Source organism: Urocitellus parryii, chromosome 8 (assembly GCF_045843805.1).
Source record: "Urocitellus parryii isolate mUroPar1 chromosome 8, mUroPar1.hap1, whole genome shotgun sequence".
Lineage (NCBI taxonomy): Eukaryota > Metazoa > Chordata > Mammalia > Rodentia > Sciuridae > Urocitellus > Urocitellus parryii.
In genome coordinates this window covers 30,587,250-30,611,547 of record NC_135538.1, presented here as the reverse complement: position 1 = coordinate 30,611,547, position 24,298 = coordinate 30,587,250, and the positions used below count along the sequence as shown (strand labels likewise).

The 24,298-nt window shown below is 37.0% G+C and overlaps 1 protein-coding gene across 10 annotated transcripts in view; it reads left to right on the top strand.

Annotated features, from left to right (window-relative positions):
* Positions 1–24,298, top strand: part of Eya4 (EYA transcriptional coactivator and phosphatase 4) — a 269,696-nt gene that overhangs the window by 220,831 nt on the left and 24,567 nt on the right. For 9 of the 10 annotated variants that reach the window (XM_077802152.1, XM_077802153.1, XM_077802154.1 and 6 more), the window contains 2 exons: positions 9,604–9,740; positions 11,208–11,291. In XM_077802152.1, the coding sequence (XP_077658278.1) occupies positions 9,604–9,740; positions 11,208–11,291 (221 nt within the window). Of the gene's footprint in view, positions 1–9,588; positions 9,741–11,207; positions 11,292–24,298 lie in introns of all 10 variants that reach the window. The other variant, XM_077802155.1, reaches the window with a different exon arrangement.

Genomic DNA, 24,298 nt, shown 5'->3' with positions numbered 1-24,298 from the left:
GAACTGTTAGGAGATTGGAATCTCAAAGAGACTATGTATGTAGGAATGTGGATATGGGCACATGGACCTTTTGCCAGACTTATTCTTTATTTTGTCAAAAACTTGACAGCAGAGTTATAATATTTTCTTCTTGAGTATAACTGATAATATTTCCTTTCTGCCAGAGAGACTGCCTAGGTCCTTCACCCCTGGTTCATCAGTAACTCCTACAAGTCCACATTTGTAGGATCAGTGGCAGGTAGTTTAACATCTTTGCCTGATGTATGCTATTTGAAATCTATCACCATTCTCATTATATAAAGCTTTACCACCTTCTTATTAGAATCATATTTGCTATATATATTTGATATATCAAAGTATTAAAAGTTAAAGACACGTTTTAATACAGATTCAACATAATCTCAAATCAAAATGTCAATAGATTTTTTTGAAGTAATTATAAAGGTGACTTTAAAATTACAAGGAAAGGTAAAGGAACAGAATAATGAAAACAATTTTGAAAAATAAGAATGAAGTTTGAAAACTTGCACTGATTAATTTCAAGATTTACAAGTATAGAAATCAAGAAAGTACAGTACTAGCAAAAGTATAGATTCATAGAGAAATGCAAGTGTAAAGACAATTGAATGAACAATTAGTATCTTTTAGCAAAAGGTACTGGAAAAACTAAACATCAATATGCAAAAGGTAAAAGAATCTCAACTCATAACCCATATGCAAAAAATTAAATTGAATTATAAGCCTTCATATAAAAATTAAAAACTAAAAAATATCTAGAAGAAAAACAAAAGAAATCTTTGTGACCTTGGACAACATAAAGATTTTGTAGATATGACACTGAAAACACAATTCATAAAAGAAAAGTTAAACTAGATTTCATCAAACTAAGAAGATCTTTTAGAAAGCCACCACTACAGGAAGAAAAAGACAAGTCACAGAGAAAAGATTTCCAAAACACATATCTGATAAAGGACCTGTATCCAGAATACATAAAGAACTCTCAAAAAAAAAAAACTTTCATAAATACTATCAATGTGTTTTAATATTTTTCTGCCTTTTAGTTACTTTTAAGACCTAAATTCACCCATGTCTTTTATCTAGATTTGGAAAGAAAGAATATGGGAAAACATGGTCACAAGTCAGCAAATTCTAACTGGACAAATAGGGCCAAGATGATTCAATTCCATTAAACAACTATTTATTGAGTTCCTATTAGGTCCCAGCATTGAGCTAGGAACTTGTACTTAAGCAATGAAAAAAAAAAAAAGCTTTGCCATCTTCTTATTAGAATTAGACTCTGCATGTCTTTAATGTCCTTTTATCAAGCAAGATAAAAATCAGGCAAATAATTAACAGTGATGTATTAAGAAAGGGAAAATACTGGATTATATTTAAAATATTAACAAGTAAACTAATGTGGACATAAAGAACTAACAACGAAACACACACACACACACACACACACACACACACACACTCTTATATATTTTTGCAGTGCTGGGATTGAACTCAGAGCCTCACACATGTTAGGCAAGCATTTTACCACTGAGCCAATGCCCAGCCCTAAACCAATATTTTAATTAACATCCAAACTATGCTTATATCATGAATTGATGGAAGGGCAGCATCATTTCCTGTTAAGAATAGAGTAGTTCTCCCTTATTCATGGTTTTCTTGTTGCAGTTTCAGTAAACTATGATTGACTGTATTCAAAAAATATTAAGTAGAAAATTCCAAAAATAAACATAAGTTTTTAGTAACTTTGATTATAGTCCACTGTTAAAATTGTTATTACTGTTGTTATCTTACTATGCCTAATTTACAAATTAAACTTTATAATAGGTGTGCATATATAGAAAAAAAAAAAAAGTATCTATGGGCTTTGGTGCTATCCTTGGTTTGAGGAATCCTCGGAATATCCTGGAACCTATGCCCTGCAACTGAGGGGAGACCACTATATCTTCGCTAACCTTGGACCCAGTGAAAAATAATCTAGAAAGTTTAGTTTGTCTTTGTTGCCCTGCATTTCAGTTTCTTTCCCCCTTTAGATTCCTTTTAGATTCTCCATCCTTTGCGCACACAGCCCCTTTCAGTTCCTGGTTCTTGTCCCTCCAAGGCTTCCTGTTTAGGTTTTCCACCCAGCTTCAGCCCCCCTAAGCATTTGCCTCCCATGGAGGATCAGGTCTAGGGTCAGGCCAGCAAAGAACCCAGAGTGCACAATTTAGGGAGGCACAGCTTCTCAGACCTTAGCTCTTATGCCCTAGGTGTCTCACTAGTTAGTCCCAGCCTTAATCACATGTCCCAAAACTGCCCTGCTCCTCTTTGAGCAAATATTTACATTTCATCAAATCAAGGATCTTGCCATAAAAACAGTGATCTCAGAATCCTTGCTTCACGAGTGGTGGAGATGCTGTAGATAGGGAGGCTTGTCATACTCTCATCACATTGGAACGATTTTTCTCCATGGTGAATGCGCAGGCAGAACAAACGAGGGGACTCTGCTGACACAGAACCACAGCAGTGTTTGTCATCGGAGTGTCAGAGACTGAATGACAGACAGGACCATAGGGTGTTTTGAAGTTACTAGACTACAGTTACCATGAATGGAAACTGTATGCTCAGAGACGGAATGTGGTGCATGGTGCTTGGGTCCAAAGTTGATTTTGCTATAGTTTCCATGTAATCACAGCAGGGTTTCTGTGCAGGAAACACATGGATGGTGACTTTCCATTTGCTAAATAACACTCCATATTCAGAAAAGTAGTTTTATTCATGGTACAAGTGCTACCTGCAGGCAGGGAGATATTCTGGGTGGGGACTTTGAATGCGGCACACCTACGTGTGCATTCTCGTGTTTGCTATAAGGTTCTACCATTTCTTCGGGCTTCCAGTGGCTGCTAATGCCAACAAATAGGGATTAGCATAATTTTTTTCATATTTCATCAGACTTTTAGTTGAATTTAAAGAAGAACGTATTTCTACTTGTAACTACATTGTTCTCTCAACCAAAATCATAACACACATGTCTGAATTTTTAAGGAATTCTGTGATCTCTGACCTTTACTCATGCCTATTGAGATCTGGCATGCCTCCAAAAAGCAAGCAAGTTTATAACTATGAATTTGTTTTTATTAATGATGAAATCTGATGGATTCAGTTCAAGGGCAGGAAAAGAATTTCCCATTAACTGATTCTGCATTTTGGACTTATAGCAGAGACCTAACAATTAAGTCCACAATTTTTCACAGAACATTTCACTGTTTTCCATCTTTAAAACAGAAACATGCCCTATGTTCAATAAGAGACAGCTGGTTGTTCAGATATAGAGATAAACCTAATGAAATAAAGTTGGATCTAAATATCCAAAGCTTACAAGGGGCAGTTATTCATTATTGTACTGATTAATTATTCAATCATGTAGAAAAGCCCTGGGCAGTTGGTAATGACTGATGTTATTTGGAAATTGCAAATAGCGTTCAGTTATTTATTTTACCCTATTAGGTAGTTTGACAATGGATTTAAGAAACACTACTGTGCTGATTAAGAACAGACATTTTAGTTCATTATCATTATGAAGACCTGTCTTTGGCTTTAACACAAAGTTTATCTAGGGTAAAATGATTTGCATGCAGAATGTTTTGAGAATAGATCAGCAAGTGAAGATGAAAGATTTTTACAGTTATTTTTATTAAATATTTTAATCTTCTTTAAAGTTAAGTGTGGTTAGTACTTTGTAGCAGTATTATCCTTTACCCTAAAACTATGATACACATTACAGTACATTAGCTAACTGAACAAGTGCTCCAGAAATGTCAAGGAGATAGTAAATCACTTCCCTCTCTGAGGTCAGCTTCTCAGGCAGAGGATAGACCACAATGAACTTTGCCAAATTACATTTTCCCCTCTTGAAGTATCCCATGCCCTTGTACAGTGACCTGAGTAAAAACAGACACTAGAGCTAACAGCTCTAGTCACTTTAGTCTCTCTTAAAAAAAAATAGTACCAACAAATGTTTAATGATCAGTTAAGCCCAAGTTTCTAGTTTTACTCTTTATCAGGAGATAGAGGTCCATACTGTCTCACCTGGATAGGCTCTGGAGGAGAAGATACCCACCTGCCCTCCACAGAAAGTACTTTTTCACTTCAGTTAAGTCCTTTCAGTGAATTTCTTGGTCCTTTCTTTCTCACACAGCAATAATGACTTTTCTATTTAATTGCTTTAAATGACAAATTTTAATATATTTGCCATGTAAAACATGTTGTTTTGAAATATGCATGTATAGGGAAATGACTAAACCAAGCTAATGTATTTGTGACCTCACGTACATCATTTTTGTGGTAATAACACTTAAAAGTCATTATCTTAGCAATTTTCAAAAAATATATATTATTGTCAACATGGTCACTGTGTTGTACGATACCATCTCTTCAACTTGTCCTTCCAAGTTAACTGAAATTTTGTATGCTTTAACTGACATCTTCCCAATCCCTGGCCCCAGCCTCACAGCACATGGTAACCACCATTCTATTCCATTTCTGAGACTAAACTTTTGCACTCTACATGCGAGTGAGGTCATGCAATATTTATCTTTCTGTGCCTGATTTATTTTGCTTAACATAATAACCTCCATATTGTTGCAAGCAACAGAGTTTCTTTCTCTTTTAAGGTTGAATAATACTCTACTGTGTACATGGACCACATTTTCTTTTTCCCTTCACCTTTTGAAGGAACCTTGGGTTGATAGCATATCTTAGCTATTCTCAACAGTGCTTCAGTGATCATGGGAATGCAGGTATCTCCTTTACATAGTGATTTCACTTCCTTTGGATATACACCCAGGGATGGGATTGCCGAATCATTTGGTAATTCTATGTTTAACTCTTTGAGGACCTTCCATGCTCTTTTCCATAATGGGGGTCTTCATCTACATTCAACAGTTGCAAGTGTTCCCTTTTCTCTACATCCTCTCCAACACTTAATATCTTTTTGATAACAGACATCCTAACAGGTGATATCTCATTGTAATTTATTTGAATTTCTGTCATTATTGTTGAACATTTTTTCATCTTCCTGTTGCCCATCTGCAGGTTTTCTTTTAAGACATATCCACTGAGATCCTTTGCCCATGTTTTAATGAGGTTATTTGTTCTCTTACTACTGAGTTGTTTGAGTTCCTTATATTCTTTATATGTTTTGAATACTAACCGCTTATCAGATGTATGCTTTCCAATATTTTTGCTCATTCTGATCAATTGTTAGATTATTTCTTGATCTGTAGAAGCAGGCATAGATTTGACCTTTTTGTAACCTGGAAAATATATGGCAATTTGGGGGAAGCCTCATGATTGAAGCAGAAGTTCTGAAGTCACATCAACATTGTAAAATACAAGCTAATTAATTTTGGTAATTTAATTAAATTTCACTTGTCTCCAGTCTCTCCCTAAATGACAACAATGAAGGACTTAATTCACTTTGTTGGAGTGAGTTTAAATCATGTGCATACGTACACACTACAATGAAAAGCTCTGACAAATCAATAAGAAAAGCAAGAACAACCCATTTTTTAAAATGGGCAAGAGCTTTAACAATTATCAAAAGAAAATATGAAATGGACAAGAAACATATAGCAAAAATGTTCTCCATCATTACACATCAAGAAAATGCTAATTAAAATGACAGTGCAATACTACAATGCATTCACAATGACTAAACTAAAGAAGACTAACCATATCAAGTATTGTCATGGATGTGAAGCAACTAGAACTCTTGTTGTTGGTAGGAGAGCAAGTTAATACCCTCACTTTGGAAAAAGGTTGCTGTCTACTAAAGATGCACATATGCTTATCCTCTAACCCAGTAATTGCCCTGTGAGGTATAGATACTCAAGAGGAATGAGTGCTTATATCCACAAAAGCATGTACAAGAGTGCAAATGGCAGCTTTCTTCATAATAGCCTAACACTGACACTAACCCAAATGTCCCTCAATAGGAGGGATAAAATTTAATATATGTACTTGATGAAGTTCTAGCCACATGAAGGAAAGAACAAAGAGTTGTTCTAGGTCTTATATGGATAAACTCAAAGACATTATTAGCAATGAAAATTTCTTTTTTTAAAAAAAAAAATGCATGACACTTTCTAAGTGTTTAATAAATTTAGAACTATTTTTCATGGTTTGCTTTTAAAGCTGTACTTTATTCCCATCAAAACATTTCTGTCCACATTTTTTTCATATTCTTAGAGCATTTTTAAGACCCTTTAGTAACTTGCAAAGTATTAATGGGAATGAATTCTTCTGCATACGAAAACTCAAGATACTTCTTATGACCACATCTTTTCCCTTCACAACTGTGGCAGTTACTGAATCCCAGATTCAAATAGCCCTGTTGTTCCTGCTAAAGTTCTTCTTTATTGACCCACTCTACAATTGACTTCCCATAACTGATGGCAATAATTGAGATTTTGTAAGTTTCTGTTCTTTTAGCTCTTGTACTGTGGGAAGAACAAAGCTGCCTATGGTGTATAACACTTAGAAATTGATTTATCATGAATATCAAGACAGGTTTTATGGACTATTATCCAAAAATTTTAAAAGCTTACTTAAGAAGAGAATATCAATTTGCATCATCATTTTATTTAAATGAGAACATTCAATTTGTGGAATATAGTAAACTTAGGAAAGGTTCAAAAAATAATTTTAAATATTTTATGTAATTTTATTAAAAGTTGATGTGTTTTCAAATAACTGAAGCCTCATTTAACACATGCAAAAGTAAGCTGAAACATAATTTACTACAAAATAGGGCTATATTTAACCCTACAACCAAAAAACTTTAACAGAGAAACATATACCATAAACTTACAATATTTTAAAAGCAAATAATATTTGCAAACATTTTGTTTGTGTAAACATATTTTTTGATCCTGTCCTGACATGCACAATATTTCCCTAGAAAATGTTATAATCAAAAGAAATAAGATACTGGCTATGTAAAAACTGCTGTTTCTCAGAAAAAAATAATAATGCCGAAGGGATTGGTGACTGGTATGTATGTAGCCCAGTGATAGCACATTTGCCTAGGATAATGCACAAGGCCCTGGGTTTGGTCCCAGTACTGATAAAAAGGAAAGAAAAAAAATAATGTATATAAGTATGTCTGGTTTGTTCAGATTTATTTATTTAGATTAATTTCTGCTTGGCTGCCTTGAGAATTTTTTTACTTTAATTTAATGATAAAGCATGATAGCCATAACATCTTTATGTTTAAAAATGTGCAATTTAAACTTAATATAGTTTGCAATCTGATTCTCCTAGAAAGTTTTATTTTATACATATGATTTAAATCAAATTAAACATAAATCTGATTTTCCCTCAGTAGTGCAAAAAAGTAGCTACTATTATCGGTACTTTAATATACAATGAAACAGATTCAGAGAGATTGAAATTCTTGAAGTTATAGATTAAGACTGGCTCCTTTCTCATGGTGGCCTCAGTTTATCTTAAGAACCTCTAACAGTTTTTCACTGTTCATGAGGTACCCTCCACCTGCTAAGATATATTGTCACTAGCTTTAGATATGTCAGAATTTTAGGTATTTGTGAGAGATACAGACACCAGCTAGATAAGAAGTCTGAACCTTAGGATATGGCTGGATAGAGGTATAAACTTGATCACAGGTGATTCAATACAGGTTCATTAATACGTAAGAGGGTAAAGTCACCCAGACTATGGAGTGAAAAGGATGGTGATCATAAAAATGGATCTCTTCAATACCAGCTTATAAGGAATGGCAGGATGGGAGTCCGTATCTCCTAGACAGAGAAGGGCTGGTGTTTAAGGTTTAGGTGAACTGAAGCTAGCTTTTGATAAATCAGATACATGGAGTGGAAACAATTGTGTTGTCTGATACTTTAGCCACTGGCCACTCATGGCTATTGAACACTTAGAATGTGGCTTACCATAGTTTGAGATATACTATACGTGTAAAATATGCACAAGATTTTAAAGATTCAGTATGAAAATGAGAATGGAAAACACGTCATTGATCATTTTTTATATGGATTACATGCTGAAATGATATTTTGCATATTCTGAGTTAACAATGTGAGTCAATTTTATATCTTTTTACTTTTTTTAAAGAGAGAGTGAGAGAGGGAGAGAGGGAGAGAGAGAGAGAGAGAGAGAGAGAGAGAGAGAGAGAGAGAGAGAGAGAATTTTTTAATATTTATTTTTTAGTTATCAGCGGACACAACATCTTTGTTTGTATGTGGTGCTGAGGATCGAACTCGGGCCACACGCATGCCAGACGAGCGCACTACCGCTTGAGCCACATCCCCTGCCCTCTTTTTACTTTTTTAATGTGGCTGCTAAAAAATGTTTTTAGTCAGCTTTTTCACTGCTGTGACAAAAAGACATAACCAGAACAATTATTTATTGTTTATTTTGCAGCTTATAGTTTCAGAGGTCTTGGTCTACAGTTAGCCAACTCCATTCTTTATGGCTTGAGGTGAGACAGAACATCGTACAGAAGTGTGTGGCACAGGAAAGTAGCTCAGAACAGGACACCAGGAAGCAAAGAGAGAGCTCTGCTCAACAAGGACAAATACAGATTCCACAAAGACAGCCCCAGGGTCCCACCTCCTTCAGCCACACGCTTCCTGCCTACAGTTAGCATCCAGTTAATCCCTATCATGACACTCAATCCCTAATTGGGTTTAAACTCCCATAACACAATCATTTCACCTCTAAACTTTCTTGCATTGTATCATTCATGAGCTTTTGTAGGATACCTCATATTTAAATCACAACAAATATAAAATTATGTGTGCAGTCATATCTGTGGCTTGCATTTATTTCTATTTCATGGAGCTGGTATATGAACTATTATTCTTCTAAGAAGTTTCATTTAAATGAGAAGATAGCAGAGAGTATCAAAATGGAAATGCAAGGTCAAGAGAAAGGACTTCTAAATTTGTCAGTGGACCACAGAGAAGGTTGAAGGAAAGATGAAAAGGGGTTTTTAATTAACCAGGCATGATTCCCTAAGAGGTGGAGCTAGGGAGTCCCCTTTGGATAGGATTGATCTAGAAGGCATCCTCTGTACTGTGACCAAAAAGAACGTGAGGATAGAGGACTGGGGTTGTCCCTCAGTGATAGAGTGCTTGCCTCGTACATGCAAGGCGCTGGGTTCAATCCTCAGCACCACATATAAATAAATAAATAAATAGATAGATAAATAAATAAATAAAGGTATTGTGTCCAACTACATCTAAAAAATATTTAAAAAGAAAAAAATATGAGGATAGAGCTAAATATAGATAAATATGTAGGTGAAGGCACAGAGAGAAAGTTGAAGATGTGATGTATAAAAAGTGTTTGGGTTTAATAGATCATATAAATTAAAACAGAAGGGATCTGCATGACCTGTAAAAACTTTGACTCAATTAGAATTTTTGGGTTTGGGATTATAATAATTCTTTTCTTTTTCTTTTTGTCACAAGATTTCTATTATACAAAAATTTGTTAAGATAATTAATACTGGAGGCCCATACCTGATCTAAATATGAAGTGCTCTTCTTGATACAGGTTATGTTTTTGCAGGAGAGTTTGATACTGTGCAAAGCCCCTCCACACCTATCAAAGATCTTGATGACCGAACATGCAGGAGTTCTGGGTCTAAGTCCAGAGGCAGAGGCAGGAAAAACAACCCTTCCCCACCTCCCGACAGTGACCTGGAGGTATGCCTGCTGATTCTTCAAGAGTGCAGTCTGTTGCTCTATTTTAGTGATTGATGGTTTCTCTAGCTTACTCTTCCATTAAATTTCAGAATTAAAGTAAAAAAGACATATCATGAACTGAGTAGATCTGCTTTGTCACAGGCATTTTACAACTCTAAGTTCTGAAATTTCATATTGAATGACCATTATAATAGTAAAATGAAAAGCAATGACAACTCAAAAGTAATAGTACTTTACAAATTCTAAGGCCTGAGATAATCACATCTTTCTATTCAAATTGGCAAAAACAAACAAAGTTTTAAAAAGAAAGCCATTTTGTGGGACCATTTCCTAAGAACATTATATTTGGTAGGATTAAAGTAATGAAAGACTTATACATATGGGTTAATATATTTTAAAACATAAAATAACCTGTTTGGAAAAGAAAGATCATCCCCAAATAGGAAAATGTCATTCATTTGACTTATGGGTTTAAATTGCCATAGCTGAGAAAATTTAAACTATGTAATTTTCTCATTTAAGAGCCCTTTTGAGATTCATGTATACTAAGCAGGTTGTTTTTTATTAAAAGACATCAAGAAAAACTACTATTACTGGTAATGTTACTTCTTATACAAACTCCTGCTTCAATTGAAAAAAAAAATTTTAATTTCCGGATTTACTATACCTCCACATAAAAGATGATTCTTTTACCTGAACAATAGCAGCAAATTTAAATGCCTTCAAGAACCTAGAAGGTAATATTAGTGATGAGACTGGGGAGCCCAGCAGACCCTGGAAGAGGAGAGCATTGGTCTGTTCTAGGGGACCTGCCATTGGTCCGTTGCAGGGGACCTGCCATTTCTGCAGTGTGGGAGTATCAACCAGCCTGGCCCCAATCTCAAGTTTCTCTGTTACAGTCAAAACTCTGAAGCTTGATGAAATCTCTTAATTCTGAAATGGTGATAAATAATTTCAAACCTTTTCAAACTCCGCAGGTTAGACAACATATTCATTGACCTAATCTGACTCAACGGTCTACACTTTGCATTTTCTATTTAGAGGTTACTCACAGATTATTTTAAATATTTTTAAAACCCAATTCTTTATATGTAAATTGCAAAATTCCACAAATCCATGAGGTCTAAAACTTCAAAGTATATATAGAAGTTAAGCACACTTCTATTATAAAGTCTGAATGTGTCTTTTTTTTTTTTTTGGTGTTAATTACCAGTAGAAGAGTTTGAATGAATTTATGCAGTTTAGATCATCAGATATTAAGCTTATTATCACTTGTATTACTCATGTTTTTCTGGATTTACAGGAGTTAGAGTTTTCAAATGAAAAATAATAATGGAATAAAAAATTTTCTGTAAAACAGTATCAAGATTATACCTGACAATGTAGGGAGATGTTTTCTACTTATGTAGAGGTTTCTGCTTCCTTTAAACTTTGTGAGTTTTTGATATTGATTTTTTTTCCCCTCAGCGTGTATTTGTCTGGGATTTGGATGAAACCATAATTGTTTTTCATTCACTGCTCACAGGGTCTTACGCACAGAAGTACGGCAAGGTAAGGAATCAAGAACTACTGTACTTGTTAAAAGAAAATGCTAGAATGAATATCCACACACCTATTTGTATCTCATATTTATTTTTATTACCTGTTTCATAATGAACATACTTCACAAATGTATTTTCTTAGCTCTAACTAGTACTTGTTCTTAACTAGTACTTATTCTTAGCTCTACTGTACTTGTTAGAACTTATTTTATTCAAAAATCAAAGGTCACTTAAAAGTACTGTTAAGTGCTTTTATTGCAATCTGTCAGATCTTCCCTTAGTTATCTATTTCCAGTGGCTTACAGGACTTTAACATGAACTGACACATTTCACGAAGCTAATGAGAAATTGGATGCCCTCTTGGTTCTTCATAATGACTTTCAGCTTTTTACAACAAAACCAAGTTTCTTACTCTTACACAATTATTTGAAAAATCAGGAATCAAAATAGACTTTTAAACGTTTGAAAACCATGTCTTATTCCCTACTAAGAAAACTTGAAGAAATTGAACAAATTTGTTGTACCTGTTACTATAGGATGCTATTTTGAAACAAGCAGTCCTTATTTTTTTTGTCTGACAGAGTTTTTGGATTGATGAATGAAAGAATGTTTCTGTACCTTGAATATGCACCTGAACCTGAGAGATAACACCCCCTCAGGTTACTCATAGTCAGCGACAGACAGAGGATCTCTTTGCTTCCCTGCCTTTCTCCCCTGCTGTTGTTTTCCTAGACAGTTTCTTATAACATAGTGTTATTCACTGTGTGAGTGCTGTTCCCAAGACTGACGCAGCAGCAAGAGGCCTATCAGCTGGAAACAAATTTTTAGGCCATTACTGTTGAAGACCTTTACAATTTAGGATTAATGATCTAACCAGAATGGATTGAGAACAAGCTGGTCTGCTTTTGACTACTGTACTTAAAGTTAGATAGAACTTGGTTCCTTTACAGTACATCACACCTACACAAGCATCTTACTCTTTTTAGCAACACACTAGTTGATAATGAGTGTCTCAGGCCAGCTCAACATGTGTTTCTTAGCAGTTATGTTAAGAATTGTCTTCTAGACAAACAGTGATCAATTTCATTGAAACTTCTTCCTCAATTGCACTTTGGGCGAATCTATATTACCATGTTTTGGGTGTAGGTAATGGATGTTTCTAAACAGATACGAAAAGTAACAACCATTTCTAAATGGACTTTTAGGCCCTTGTCACAGTTGTCATCTAAAGCATTCATCTCTAAAGTAAGAAGAATACATGTGCATTAGATACACAAGACTGTCAACTTGGATAAGGAAAGAAAATACTAGAATGAATATCCACACACCTATTTGTATCTCATATTTATTTTTATTACCTGTTTCATAATGGACATACTTCACAAATGCATTTTCTTAGCTCTAACTAGTATAACAAATCGCCCACAGATTGGGTGGCTTAAACAGAAAACAATAATTTCTCACAGTTTTGGAGGCTGGGAAGGCCAAGATCAAGGTGTCAGCAGATTTGATTCTGGTGGGGGCCTACTTCCTGGCTTCACAATGGCTATCTTCTTGCTCTGTAACCTGATATGGTGGAGAGCAGAGAAATAAAAAGCAAGGACTTTTGTCTTTTTACAAGGACATCTGTCTCATTCATGAGGTGTCTACCTTCATAACCCAATTATTTCCCAAAGGCTCATCCTCCCGGTATCAGCACAGTGGAAGTTAAGATTTCAACACACAAATTTAGGGAGGTCACAAAGATTCAGTCTATGGAATACCCGTGTGTATTAGCCATTTTTCCATTACTGTGACAAAAATTCCTGAGATGATCAAGTTGTAAGAAGAGGAAAGGTTTATTTTAGTTCTCAGTTTCAGAGGTTTCAGTCCATGGTCACTTGGCTTCATTGCCTTTGACCTGTGGTGAAGCAACACATCATAGCAGGGAGTAAGCATGTGGTAGAGAAAGCTGCTCATCTCGTGGCAGTTGGGAAGCAAAGAAAGAAGAAAAAAGGGGTGAAGGTCCCAATATCACTTTTGAGGGCAAGTCCCCAAAAGCCTAACTTTTTCCCACTGGGCACCACCTCCTAGAGATTCCACCACCACCTCTCAACAGTGTCACAGGCTGTCTGGCAACCAATCCTTAACTTGTAGGCCTTTGAGGAGCACTTATCTAAATCATAGCACTACACATGAGTATCATTACAATATATGAATATAATGTGTAAGTAAATTATATAAATTTGGGGTACACACACTCCAAATACTATTACTTATAGAATATACAATTTAAAATGGTTTCAGAAAAATAATCTCAAGGATTTCTTCTGAAATAGCATTGGCTTATAGGAAATAGCCAGTAAGACTTATTGAATTCATTGCAATATTTTTGTACAGCTAAGTTTCATATTAAGACAAGTGTTTAAAATAAATAATCTACCTTGAATGCTTGCTCTAAATAAAGGTCTTCTCAAAATAGTCACCATTTGGGGCTATACCTAGATGTCCATGTTGTTCCCCTTATGCCAAGTCAGGGATGGAGATCATATTTTTTAATAACCTTTAAAATTTGAACATATTTTCTACATCAAATCTCCTTTCTTTGGGGGGAATTTTTATCTACAAAAATAATATCATTTGGACTCAACACAATGAATACAGAGCATGGTAAAAACGTCATTATATATGTTTGCTTTATTTATTTATTTATTTTGCTATAGAGCGGTGAAGCTGCTTTTCCCAGCTGACTCATAAACTGGCTTTCGGAACAATTCCAAAAGCAAAGTTCTCAGACTTCTCCCAGCAGTGGTACATCACTTACATTAACCTGTCCCCTCCCTGGATGACCACCTGGCTATGCAATCCACATGTCCATGTTTCATTATTTCAAAGTGTTGTCTAGAAAATTTATTCAAATCCAAAATAGAAACATTCTCCATGCTTCCAGAAGTTTAAAAAAAAAAAAGAAAGAAAGAAAGAAAAGCCAGCAGTAATACCTAAAGAGCAGAGCAGGGTGAGGGGGAAGAATGGAGCTAACCACTATTTACTGCTGGTGATGTTCTACACAGTGGGTGTCACACAGTGCCAAGGGCTAGGTTGTTCTCCCTCTCTGTAGATAGGAAACATACTCAGAAAGGTCACTAAATGGGCACATGGCTGCACAGCCAGCCAGTGACACAGATGAGTCCTGGGACCCCTGGACTTCTTGACTCCAGAGAAAAGCTATGTTCTTCCCGCTATAACACACCATGTGGCATAGACAATTTATCCACCAGGAATGCAATATATAAAGAGCATTTCCCAGAATCAGTAAAAATAGCAACATACCATGCAGATGGTATGTGAGTTCTTCTTTTAATTGTACTAATTTTAATTACCTTCTCTCAGACTCTGAGATTCTTTCCCATTAAGAGGTAAAGCTAAAGACATGTTGTATGAAATAGAGTGTAGCAGATAGCAATAGTGCTCTTCTAATAGTGCCCTATTAGAAGATAACTTCACGTTCATCATGTGTGTCAGCCTCTGGCATTTCAGAGGCAATTGTGGTAATTAAGGGCCAGGGCTTTTGAGTTGGATGAACTAAATTGGAAAATTTAGTTTTGATGTTTACAGTTTTCTGACTCTGGCCAGTTGATTAATCCCCGAGTCTTAATGTCTATAAAATGGGAATAACATCATTACTGGAAAATGAGAATTAAAGAGCTAGCTAGCATGTTTAAAGGGTTTAGCAGAATGTTGGTTATGAATTAGCACTCAAGAATGTTGTAGCTGCTGTTTGTTACTTTCAGAAACATCATCATCCCATTTAATTCTCACAGTTACTTTGCTGCCTTTTATTTATTTATTTATTCGTTTGTTTATTTATTTATTTATTTTGTGACACATGTTTTATGGATGAGGAAACTGGGATAATGAGGGCTTAAGTAACTTGATCAAGGTAGCAGAATAACAAATGCTGGCACACATGCTGGAAACCAGGTCAGTCTCTTGACAAGTCCGTGTTCTTGGGACCTACCCCTGGTTGACCATATTGAACAATGTTTTTACTCAAAGCAACTTAAGAAAATAAAAATTTTAAAAAATTTAAAGCTGTTTTTCCTAATCAAAATTTAAGATGCCCTGTTGAATTCCATGAAAAGCAATTTAGGTTACCTAATTTGTTGAATTATCATTTACATTTTTCTAAAAGTCATTACTGACATCTCCCTGAATGTTGATGAGGGAATGGATATTGCCTTTTAGCCAATAAGATGTTATTAATTTGGCCTATTGAGATGTAGCTTAGGAAGAGATGTTAAATCAGGTCATCTTGTGAAACTTGGACCACATGCAGCTCAGGGCTTATTGCAGAGGGAACAGAGAGGACATTGAGTGGCTTTGGCAAGTGAAAATGGTAAAGTAGAAACTAAAGCTCCTGGATAGATTGTATCCCTTGAGCAAACAATTATTAACACAAATGTGCTTCCTGCACTCTTGGAGCTTACAAATAAAATCATTTCAGGTAGTAACAACTGCTGTGAAGACAATAAATCTGGGTCATATAAAGAGTGACCTGGGTGTGTGACTAGAGGGGCAACGTTGGTGCTGAGAGCTGAATTACAAGGAGCCAGGCAGACTAGGGGGAGAGGGAGAATGGGGAAGGCTTCCCAGTAGGGCACAGAGGACCCTGAGATAGTGTTCCATGAATACAAAGTCCAGTGAGGCTAGAAAGTATACACAAGAGGGAGACCCATACAAGCAAGTAGAGAGATGGGCAAGGACAGGGGCAGGTAGGTCTTGTCCTCTGTGGTAAGGCATTTGGGAGTTTCATTAGTTGTAATAAAAAGCCACTGGAGGGTTTTAGGCAGAGTTGGGACTTGATGGTTTATAATCATCTGCCAGGTGAGAATGGCATTTAAAGGAACAAGGGTGGACACACATTGACCATATAGGAGCTACAGTGTGTAAGATATGGTGGTGGCTTAGGCTGGAATGGTACTTCTCAGCCCTCAGTGTGAGTTGCAGTAACCTGCAGGGCTTGTTAAACAGGATAGGTTGAGTCATGCCCCTAGGGTTCAATTCAGTAATTCTGGGGAGGGGCCTGAGATACTGTATTTGGAGCAAATTTCCAGAGAACTGGTGATCCTAAACCACTTTTTGAGAACTACTAGAATATTTTCCAAACTTTTACCTTGAGAAAAGTAGTTCTGGGTCAGGTTAATTAGTAGTCTGGAGGAAAGTCCATGGTCAAATTAATTTGAGAGATGCTTAAATTTTATGGCTGTTCAGTAGAAATTATCATCTCAAAAGTCCTGAGAGTTTTAAAGAATCCTCTCTAATCAGGTTTAATCCATTGTTTCCCTAATGTATTCAGAAAAAGCCTTTGAGGATTCATGGAAATAAGGTTACTTTGGTGATTAGTTGACAATTCAGGACTCTTCACTGCTCATGATGAAAGTGACCAGGGCCATTATTTCTGGAATATTTATATTATTTAAAACTGTCTATGCTTGAAATTATTATGCATCCCCAGTCCTTTCCATTTCTTAACTCCATCTTACTTCTACAATGTTATGTTTAGAATGTAACACTTTGCTATATGATGGTGATAAAAATTTCACATTTTTTAGTCAGAGCATTCTTTCTGTTTAAAATTAATGAATGTGCACATTTTTTATTGGCTCATCATAGTTGTAATAATGGTGGGATTTGTTGCTACGTGTTAGTAAATGCACACAATATAACAATGTAATTTGGCCAATATCCCTCCCAGAACTTCTCCCTTGCTCACCACCTCCAACCACCTAGTCCCCTTCTCTATTCTACTGATCATCCTTTGTTTTCCATGCAATCACCCCTACCTTTCTTTTCCTTTTTCCTCTCTAGCTTCCACATATGAGAGAAAATAGACTACACTTGACCTTCTGAGTTTGTTTATATCGCTTAACATAATGGTTTCAAGCTCCATCCATTTTCCTATAAAAGATATAATTTCATCTTTTATGGCTGAATAAAACTCTTTGAGATATATATCACATTTTCTTTATCTATTCATATGTTGATGGACACCTAGGCTGGTTCCATATTTTGGCTGCTGAATTGTGCTAATATAAACATGGATATGTATGTATTGCTATAGTGTAATGACTTTAATTCTTCAGGGTAAATAGCAAGGAGTGGTATAGCTGGGTCATAATGGAGTTTCCATGCCTAGCTTTTTGAGGAACCTCCATAATGATTTCCATGGTGGTTGCACTAATATACAATTCAACCAACAGTGTAAAAGTGTTCCTTTTTTCTCTACATCCTCTCTAGCATTTATTATTGTTTGCATTCTTGATGATTGCCATCTCTGACTGGTGTGAGATGAAGTCTCTAGTTTTGATTTGCATTTCCCTAGGTCCTAGTGATGCTGAACATTCTTTTCAAATATTTATTGGTCATTTGTATTTCTTCTTTTAAGAGGTGTCTGCTTAATTAATTTTCCCATTAATTAATTAATTAGGGTTTTTTTGTTAAGTTTTTTGAGTTCTTTATATATTCTGAATATTAACCCAGAGAACACTTTATAAACATAACGTACTAAACAGAGTATTTTTATACAAAACACACCTAAGGGCAGAGCAGCTCTAGGTGAAAGGAGCAGGTGGAGGACTAGAGAGATCTCATTTCTCCCACACAGCCAATTCCCTCCCCCACCATTCTCAATCACTGCAAAGGGTTTCCAGAGCCTGGGCTGTCTGTAAGGCAGTCACACAGCTAAAGAAGCACTGAGCTAGATGTCAGAAGATGTTCCTGGATGTGCCCAAATGAAGCCACTTGACCTCTGAACCCATTTCATCTGAATATGTTTGTAGTCTGTTTCCTCCCTGGAGTTCCTGTGTAGATTAAGTGAAATAATGTAAATATATAAAAGTGATATTTGGCTATGAAAACCATCATCTACCTCCCTGGTCAGAGAAACTTAAGTAAGAATACACATTCTTTCCCCAAATGAGAAATGACTCAAGGCAGATGTTTTCAGACGGGTTGGAGGTCAGTTTTTACTCTCACTGGGCACAAAAGGGTACTGCAATGGGCTAAAATATGGGGACAGAGGACTTGAGGATGTACACACCAACCATGTAAAACCCTGGCCTGAAATTAAAACACCTACCCACCTACCTGGCTGTCTCTTTCTCTCCCCCACTTTTCAATAGTGGGTAATAATAAGTACCATTTTTGACCTCTCAGCGTATAGGGCACTTCACCAAGTATCCTGCTAAATGCATTATCTCCCTGGCTTTCACCACCACCCTATGTCATTGATACTTTGTTACACAATTTTTAAGTGGCACAGCCAGTTGGTACTCCCCTCTCTTTGACATGGTCTTAATCTCTTGGTCTCATTTTTTTCTCCCCCTATAAAAATAAAACTCAGGGAACAAAATCATTTAGGAATGCCATTGTACTCATAAATCATCTTGTAATAACTGACTTTTGTGTATTAACTTAAAAAAAATAGTTTTGGAAATAATGTGACTTGTCCAAGGATCTTTCTAATATGTTATCACTTTTAAACTCTGTCGGTTGTCAACACTCCCTCTTCCGGGCAGAACTATTCCTGGATGTGCACTAAAATGGCAAATGAAGGACATGAGCATTTGAGCTCTGCTGCTTGGGAGGCTGGTAATGGGTTCTGCAGCTGAGCACCAGTTGGCACGTACAGTTCTCATCACTGCAAAAATCTAAAATAGGAGTTTGTAAATTTGACAGGATGTAGACCAGGAGTCATCCATCATCTGTTAGAGTTTGTGAAGATTACCCCTATTCCCTGATTAATTATACATTATTTTACCTAAGTTGCAGTGATTCCTTTTTTTTTTTTTTTCATGGAAGGGGGAAGCTAAATTAATTGTGCTTTAGGGATTCGGTTTATTTTGGAGCATTAATGTATCATGTGTTCTGAAGCTATGATTTTTTTTGAAGTTATTCCATAGTAAGGAGACAAGGGAAACAACCCAGGTCAGAGAAAAGACTGAAGGAAAAGTGGACAGCTGCCTTATGATATGTAATAAAAGTTCAAGTTCCTCTAACTATTTGCTCATTTCAGACTACATCTTATATAAGGGCAGAACTCAGGAAGTGATATGTTCATCTGGGTAAATCAATTGATTACTTTTGTATTAAATAACCTATACATACTCACATATCTAAATAGCAGAATTGTCATGAAAATAATTATGACTTGTGGGAATTATTAGGGAGCCATGAGAATTAATCAAGTGTCTTATAGCAGAGTTAATGCCATACCCATGACCCCTTCCAGGCATAATAATTGGAAGGTTTAGCTTTGGAGGAGAATAGAGTTGGGTTCAAGTTCTAGCTCTGCCTCCTACTACCTGTGTAACTTTGGGTAGCCTTTATAAGTTTCCATGATCTTTTGTATAAAATGAACAGAACAGTAAAAGTAATTATTTAATTATGAGGGTTGAATGAGTCACTATGTTAAAACTCAGCACTTCGCCTACCACAGAATAAACATTCAATAAGTGTTAACTTGTTTTGTTAAGTTCCAAGTAAACCTGAAATTTTGGCAGTTGTTTGTTTTCTAAGGAAATTTGCTTCTTCTATTTGTATCTGTTATTTTAACCTTTGATGTGAGGTACCCAGCTCAGTGCTATGGAAAAGTCACACTATTTGTAACAAAAGTGGCTACAGTGTAGTTTTGAATATATATAAAGTATATATAAAATGAATGAATATGGAATTTTCAAGTCTCAAAACTTCAATAGTATATTTCTTGGCTTTTCAAGGAGATTGATAGCATATGCATGTTCTATGTGTATAGGGTATGTGTAAATACGGTTCATACACATCTTAAAGTCAGATCAAGGACAGTGACATTTCTACAATTCTGTCTGAAGGAGTTTGAGAGACTCTTTCAGAGCTTTATGTTGAGTATATATTTTTGAGAATGGGTTTGATCTGTTGGATTGAATGGCACTAACTGATAGCATTATTAAAGCCAGATGTCTTACTTTTATTTAAGCCCACCCTTATCAAGCTATTGCTGTGTCCAACAAGCATGGGGAAGATCGTGAAAGGGTCTTCAAGTTTTTTAACTTGAAACTAATATACTAGATAGTAGTCATTAGTCTCTTAAAAGCCCAAACTTCTAGAAGAACCTTCAAAAAAGGATCTTCTGAAGTTTTCAAGACCTTTTATCTCTATTTATGATCATTCAGTCTCATATCTTGGGGAGATGGGGGGATCATTAACTTCTCCAAGGTTTCCTTAAATTATCATCCATCCTTCTTTCCTAATTAAAGTCTCACCCAGCCTTTCATGTCTTCCAACTTACCAACCAGTATTCTTCCTGTGTCCCGAGGATTCCTGGGCTGGGTATGTTTCTACCATCTCTGCCCTTGCCTTCTTATCTCAGCCCTGTGTTTCCTAGCTCTTCCTCCATGGTCTGTCTCCCCATCCAGCCTTTCCTTTCATTCTGAGTACTGTGCTATGCTAATGGCTAGGTATTATTGCTGTGATTCCCCTTGAAGTATATTTATTCCAGTATCATTTTAATAATTTTCACGACTTTTATTCATTGAGTTTTCTTCTGACTGGAATCTCAGAAGCTGGTGGTGGTAGGTAAATTGGGTGTTAACCCTTTCCTGGCTTCTGACTGCTTAGTAATAACTATTGTTCAGTTGCCCAGGGGTTGCTCACATCGGACACTTGGGCTGTGAACAAATCCTCTTAATCCAGAGCAAAATTAGCTTGTGTTTAACCTCTTCCAGATCCCTAGTAGGTAATTGTCAACGTGACTAAGAAGGTGACAGAAGGGTCATTTGATTCCGGAAGTCCACAGGTAGCCATTTTGGAGATGAAGGTGGGCAAATGCACTCAGTTCATAACTTCACTCTGGAGAAGTTTAGCCCCCAAGATATCACACTAAGCCACTGTTCTACTCACTGATAACACTCAAGTCCTACAGTCCTTTGAAGGCATGGAGTCCCTGAACTTCTGGGAAGCCAAAGGTCATGCTGGCACTGGTCTTCCTTACCTGTCCTAGACCTTTGCCATGAGAACTGTAAGACCTGGCCTTCTTAAATATGTCAACATGAATCACCTGGCAATCTTGTTAAGCTATATATTTAGATTCAGGTGCTGGGGGTGGGGCAGGGCATGTGATTGTGAGTCTGCCTTTGTGATGAGAGCCCATTTTTTTGCTGCTCTATGAACCACAGAGGGTCAAACAAAGGTCCCCTGCTGATTTTGTCCTATGTGTACAGAGGAATTGCTAATTAAAATGACTGATATGCAGGTCCTTGCCCTTAGGCATTCAGGTGTGGCCTGGGCAGCAGGAGATCTAAAACCTCACCTGTGTTTCTCATAGGTGGTCATGTGTAGAAGCTTTGCCTTTGACCTGTCTCCCTGCATGGAGTCCTTGTGTATCACTGTAACCCCTCATTTGCATAAGGACTCTCTATCCTTACCCCTTTGCTTCTCTGCCAGAGTCATCTTGCCAAATTCTGGACTTTACCTGTCCTTCAGCAGCTGCCTGTGGCCGAACATCTCCAGTGGGTGCTGGCATCATGAACTCTCATGGCTGACAATGTCATGCCTGCTGTCCCTTCAGGTCTTCAATTCTACACAAACCTCCTCCTTTTCTGAGGTTGGGAGAAGGAACAAACAGAAAATGATTCCCTGATCTTTGTAACCACCAAATCTGCACTTCTGCCCTATAGCAATATACTCTACCTTCTTCCTGTGGCTCTCTTGTGCTCTGGTTTGCTCCTGAAATAACCTCTCTGGCTCAGTGGCCCCTCTCCTGGATGCTTTCTGCCACCAATTACATGCAGTAATATTCCTGTCAGAAAAAAAAGGCCTCTTGAGCCATATTCCCCTACATTCGTATTTCTTTTTCCCTGTTCACTTCCAAGTTGCCATAAAATGACTCCCAGAGTTCAAGGATCCACCTTCTAGCCATACAAAGTGCTCCTTTTGGTTTATCTTCCTGGGGACTCTGCTGTGCCTCTGACTCAGGTGAGGGCTCACTGTTTCTTAAAGTACCACTTCCCTTCCCTGTGCTCTTCCTCCCTCAGGAGAGAATGCATGCTTACCTCCAAACTCTGTGTCCTTCCCCATGTCACTCTGGGCCTGGCCATCTCCCTCACCATTTCCTGGCCTCTGTTCCTGCTGAGAGGGACCTTCTCTGCATTGTCTTCCCAGTAGCCAGCGCCACACATGGGCCTCTGCCAAGACAGCCTCATCGCCACCTGAAATGCTTATGTTTACTTGGTCTTTGTCTATTTTTCAAGTGTCTCCTCGTGTAACAATATAAACCCCACAAGGGAAGGGTCTTTGCTTTTTTTGGCTCTCAGAATTTGAAATGTCTAACAGATAGTAGACATTTGGTGAATATATGATAAGTGAAGAAACGTACCGGAAGCCATTCTCCAATTCCCCCTAAGAATTTTAAGCCCACTATTTATTCATCACAGACAAATATCTCAATGGCAAAGCTTCCCTCCTGATCCACGTCTGAATTTTATTTCCTCTTTTACCACATATTTAAAGAGTTCATTTTTTCTAAAAACTCCAGGAGTAATTTTCACCTGGGTGCGTGGAGCTGGGCTGTCTTCCACCCTCTGTGATGAGTGTGCACATGGTCTGTCTCTGTGCATGCAAGTCTACAAGTGTACTTTGTGTCCCAAAGCAAGAAGTGTTCCAAGAGCTTAATCCTAAAAAAAAAAAAAAAAAAAAAAAAAAAAAAAAAAAAAAAAAAAAAAAAAAAAGTCTTCCCTCTGTTTCTTTAAAAATACATAATTGCTGCCTCTCCTGAGATATTTTTACAGAGTGTCCCTAGAGGAGGAATTCCAGCTGATGGCCCAATGCAGGGCAGAGGCCCATAGACAGACAGTCTGGCTCCAATTTATGCTCTGCGCTAACATGGCTAATAGGCGTTAGCATTTTGATTTAGAGAAGTTCCGTACTTGATCCTTGCTTGGTTCTACACTGGTGACGTCTGGCTCAGAATCACACATTTAAAAGACCAACAGCTATTCAAATTTTTCACCTTCCTCTTCCTTTCCTCTCTCTCTTTCCCTCTCTTTCTCTTTTTCTCTCTCTCCGAATTCAATTAAATGTCTTGGGAACAGTTTCAATATTTTGATAAAGCAGTACACAGGATAAATTGGCAGGAGTTCAGTTTGCCCCGCGTTAAACTCTGGTGTAGACACTTTGAACCTTTGGAACTATTACGTATGTTTAATATGCATCAGAGCTTCCGCAAACCCCTGCTAGTGCCATTTTATTCTACTTTTTTCCTCTGTCCAAGTTTTCGCTATCACTTCATTTGAGATCCTAAACTCAACACTCACTCCACTTAAACAGGAAAAAAAAAAAAAAAAGCAGCAACTCTTGATTCATAAGGTGCCCATAATTCTATAAACATCTAATGAAAATGAGCAAACATCTCTGTTTAAAACTTGGGTTACATCCAGAAGTATGTTTCACTCTCAGATGCCTGATAAAACAGCAAGACTGCAGACGCTGGCAAGTCCTCCGCAGAACTTTGGCAAGACAGAGGGTGCCCAACATTACAGGACATAAGGCTACACCCACCAGATGCAGTTGTCCTCCTTAAATTCGTAGGTCTGTGAGTCCTTCAGAAAAAAAAAAAAAAAGCGGCACTGTAATCTGCTGACTTAGAATTAACTGTCCCAGTGACTTAGAAAGCTAGGGGGGGAAAAAAAAAGAGTAAAATGAGATATTTGAAAGTAAACCCTCACCAGGCATTCTCTAGAAATAAGATCCCCACCAGCTCTGACTGGTAGGGTTTTCCTGGCGTGGCATGAGTGTCCTTGGCTCATTTGTATCAAGCCTTTGGTGTGGCTGAAGAAGTACTTCCCTTTAACGTGCTTGCTGTCTGTAAGCTTCAGTAAAATAGTTAGTTCACTCTCTGACAGACCTCAGACTTAAACTTACCTAGTTAACACATGGTATTTTGCCAAAATGCTTAGTAAGTGCTGGCTGCAATAGGGTGTGTGATGTGGAATCACCACAGCCTGA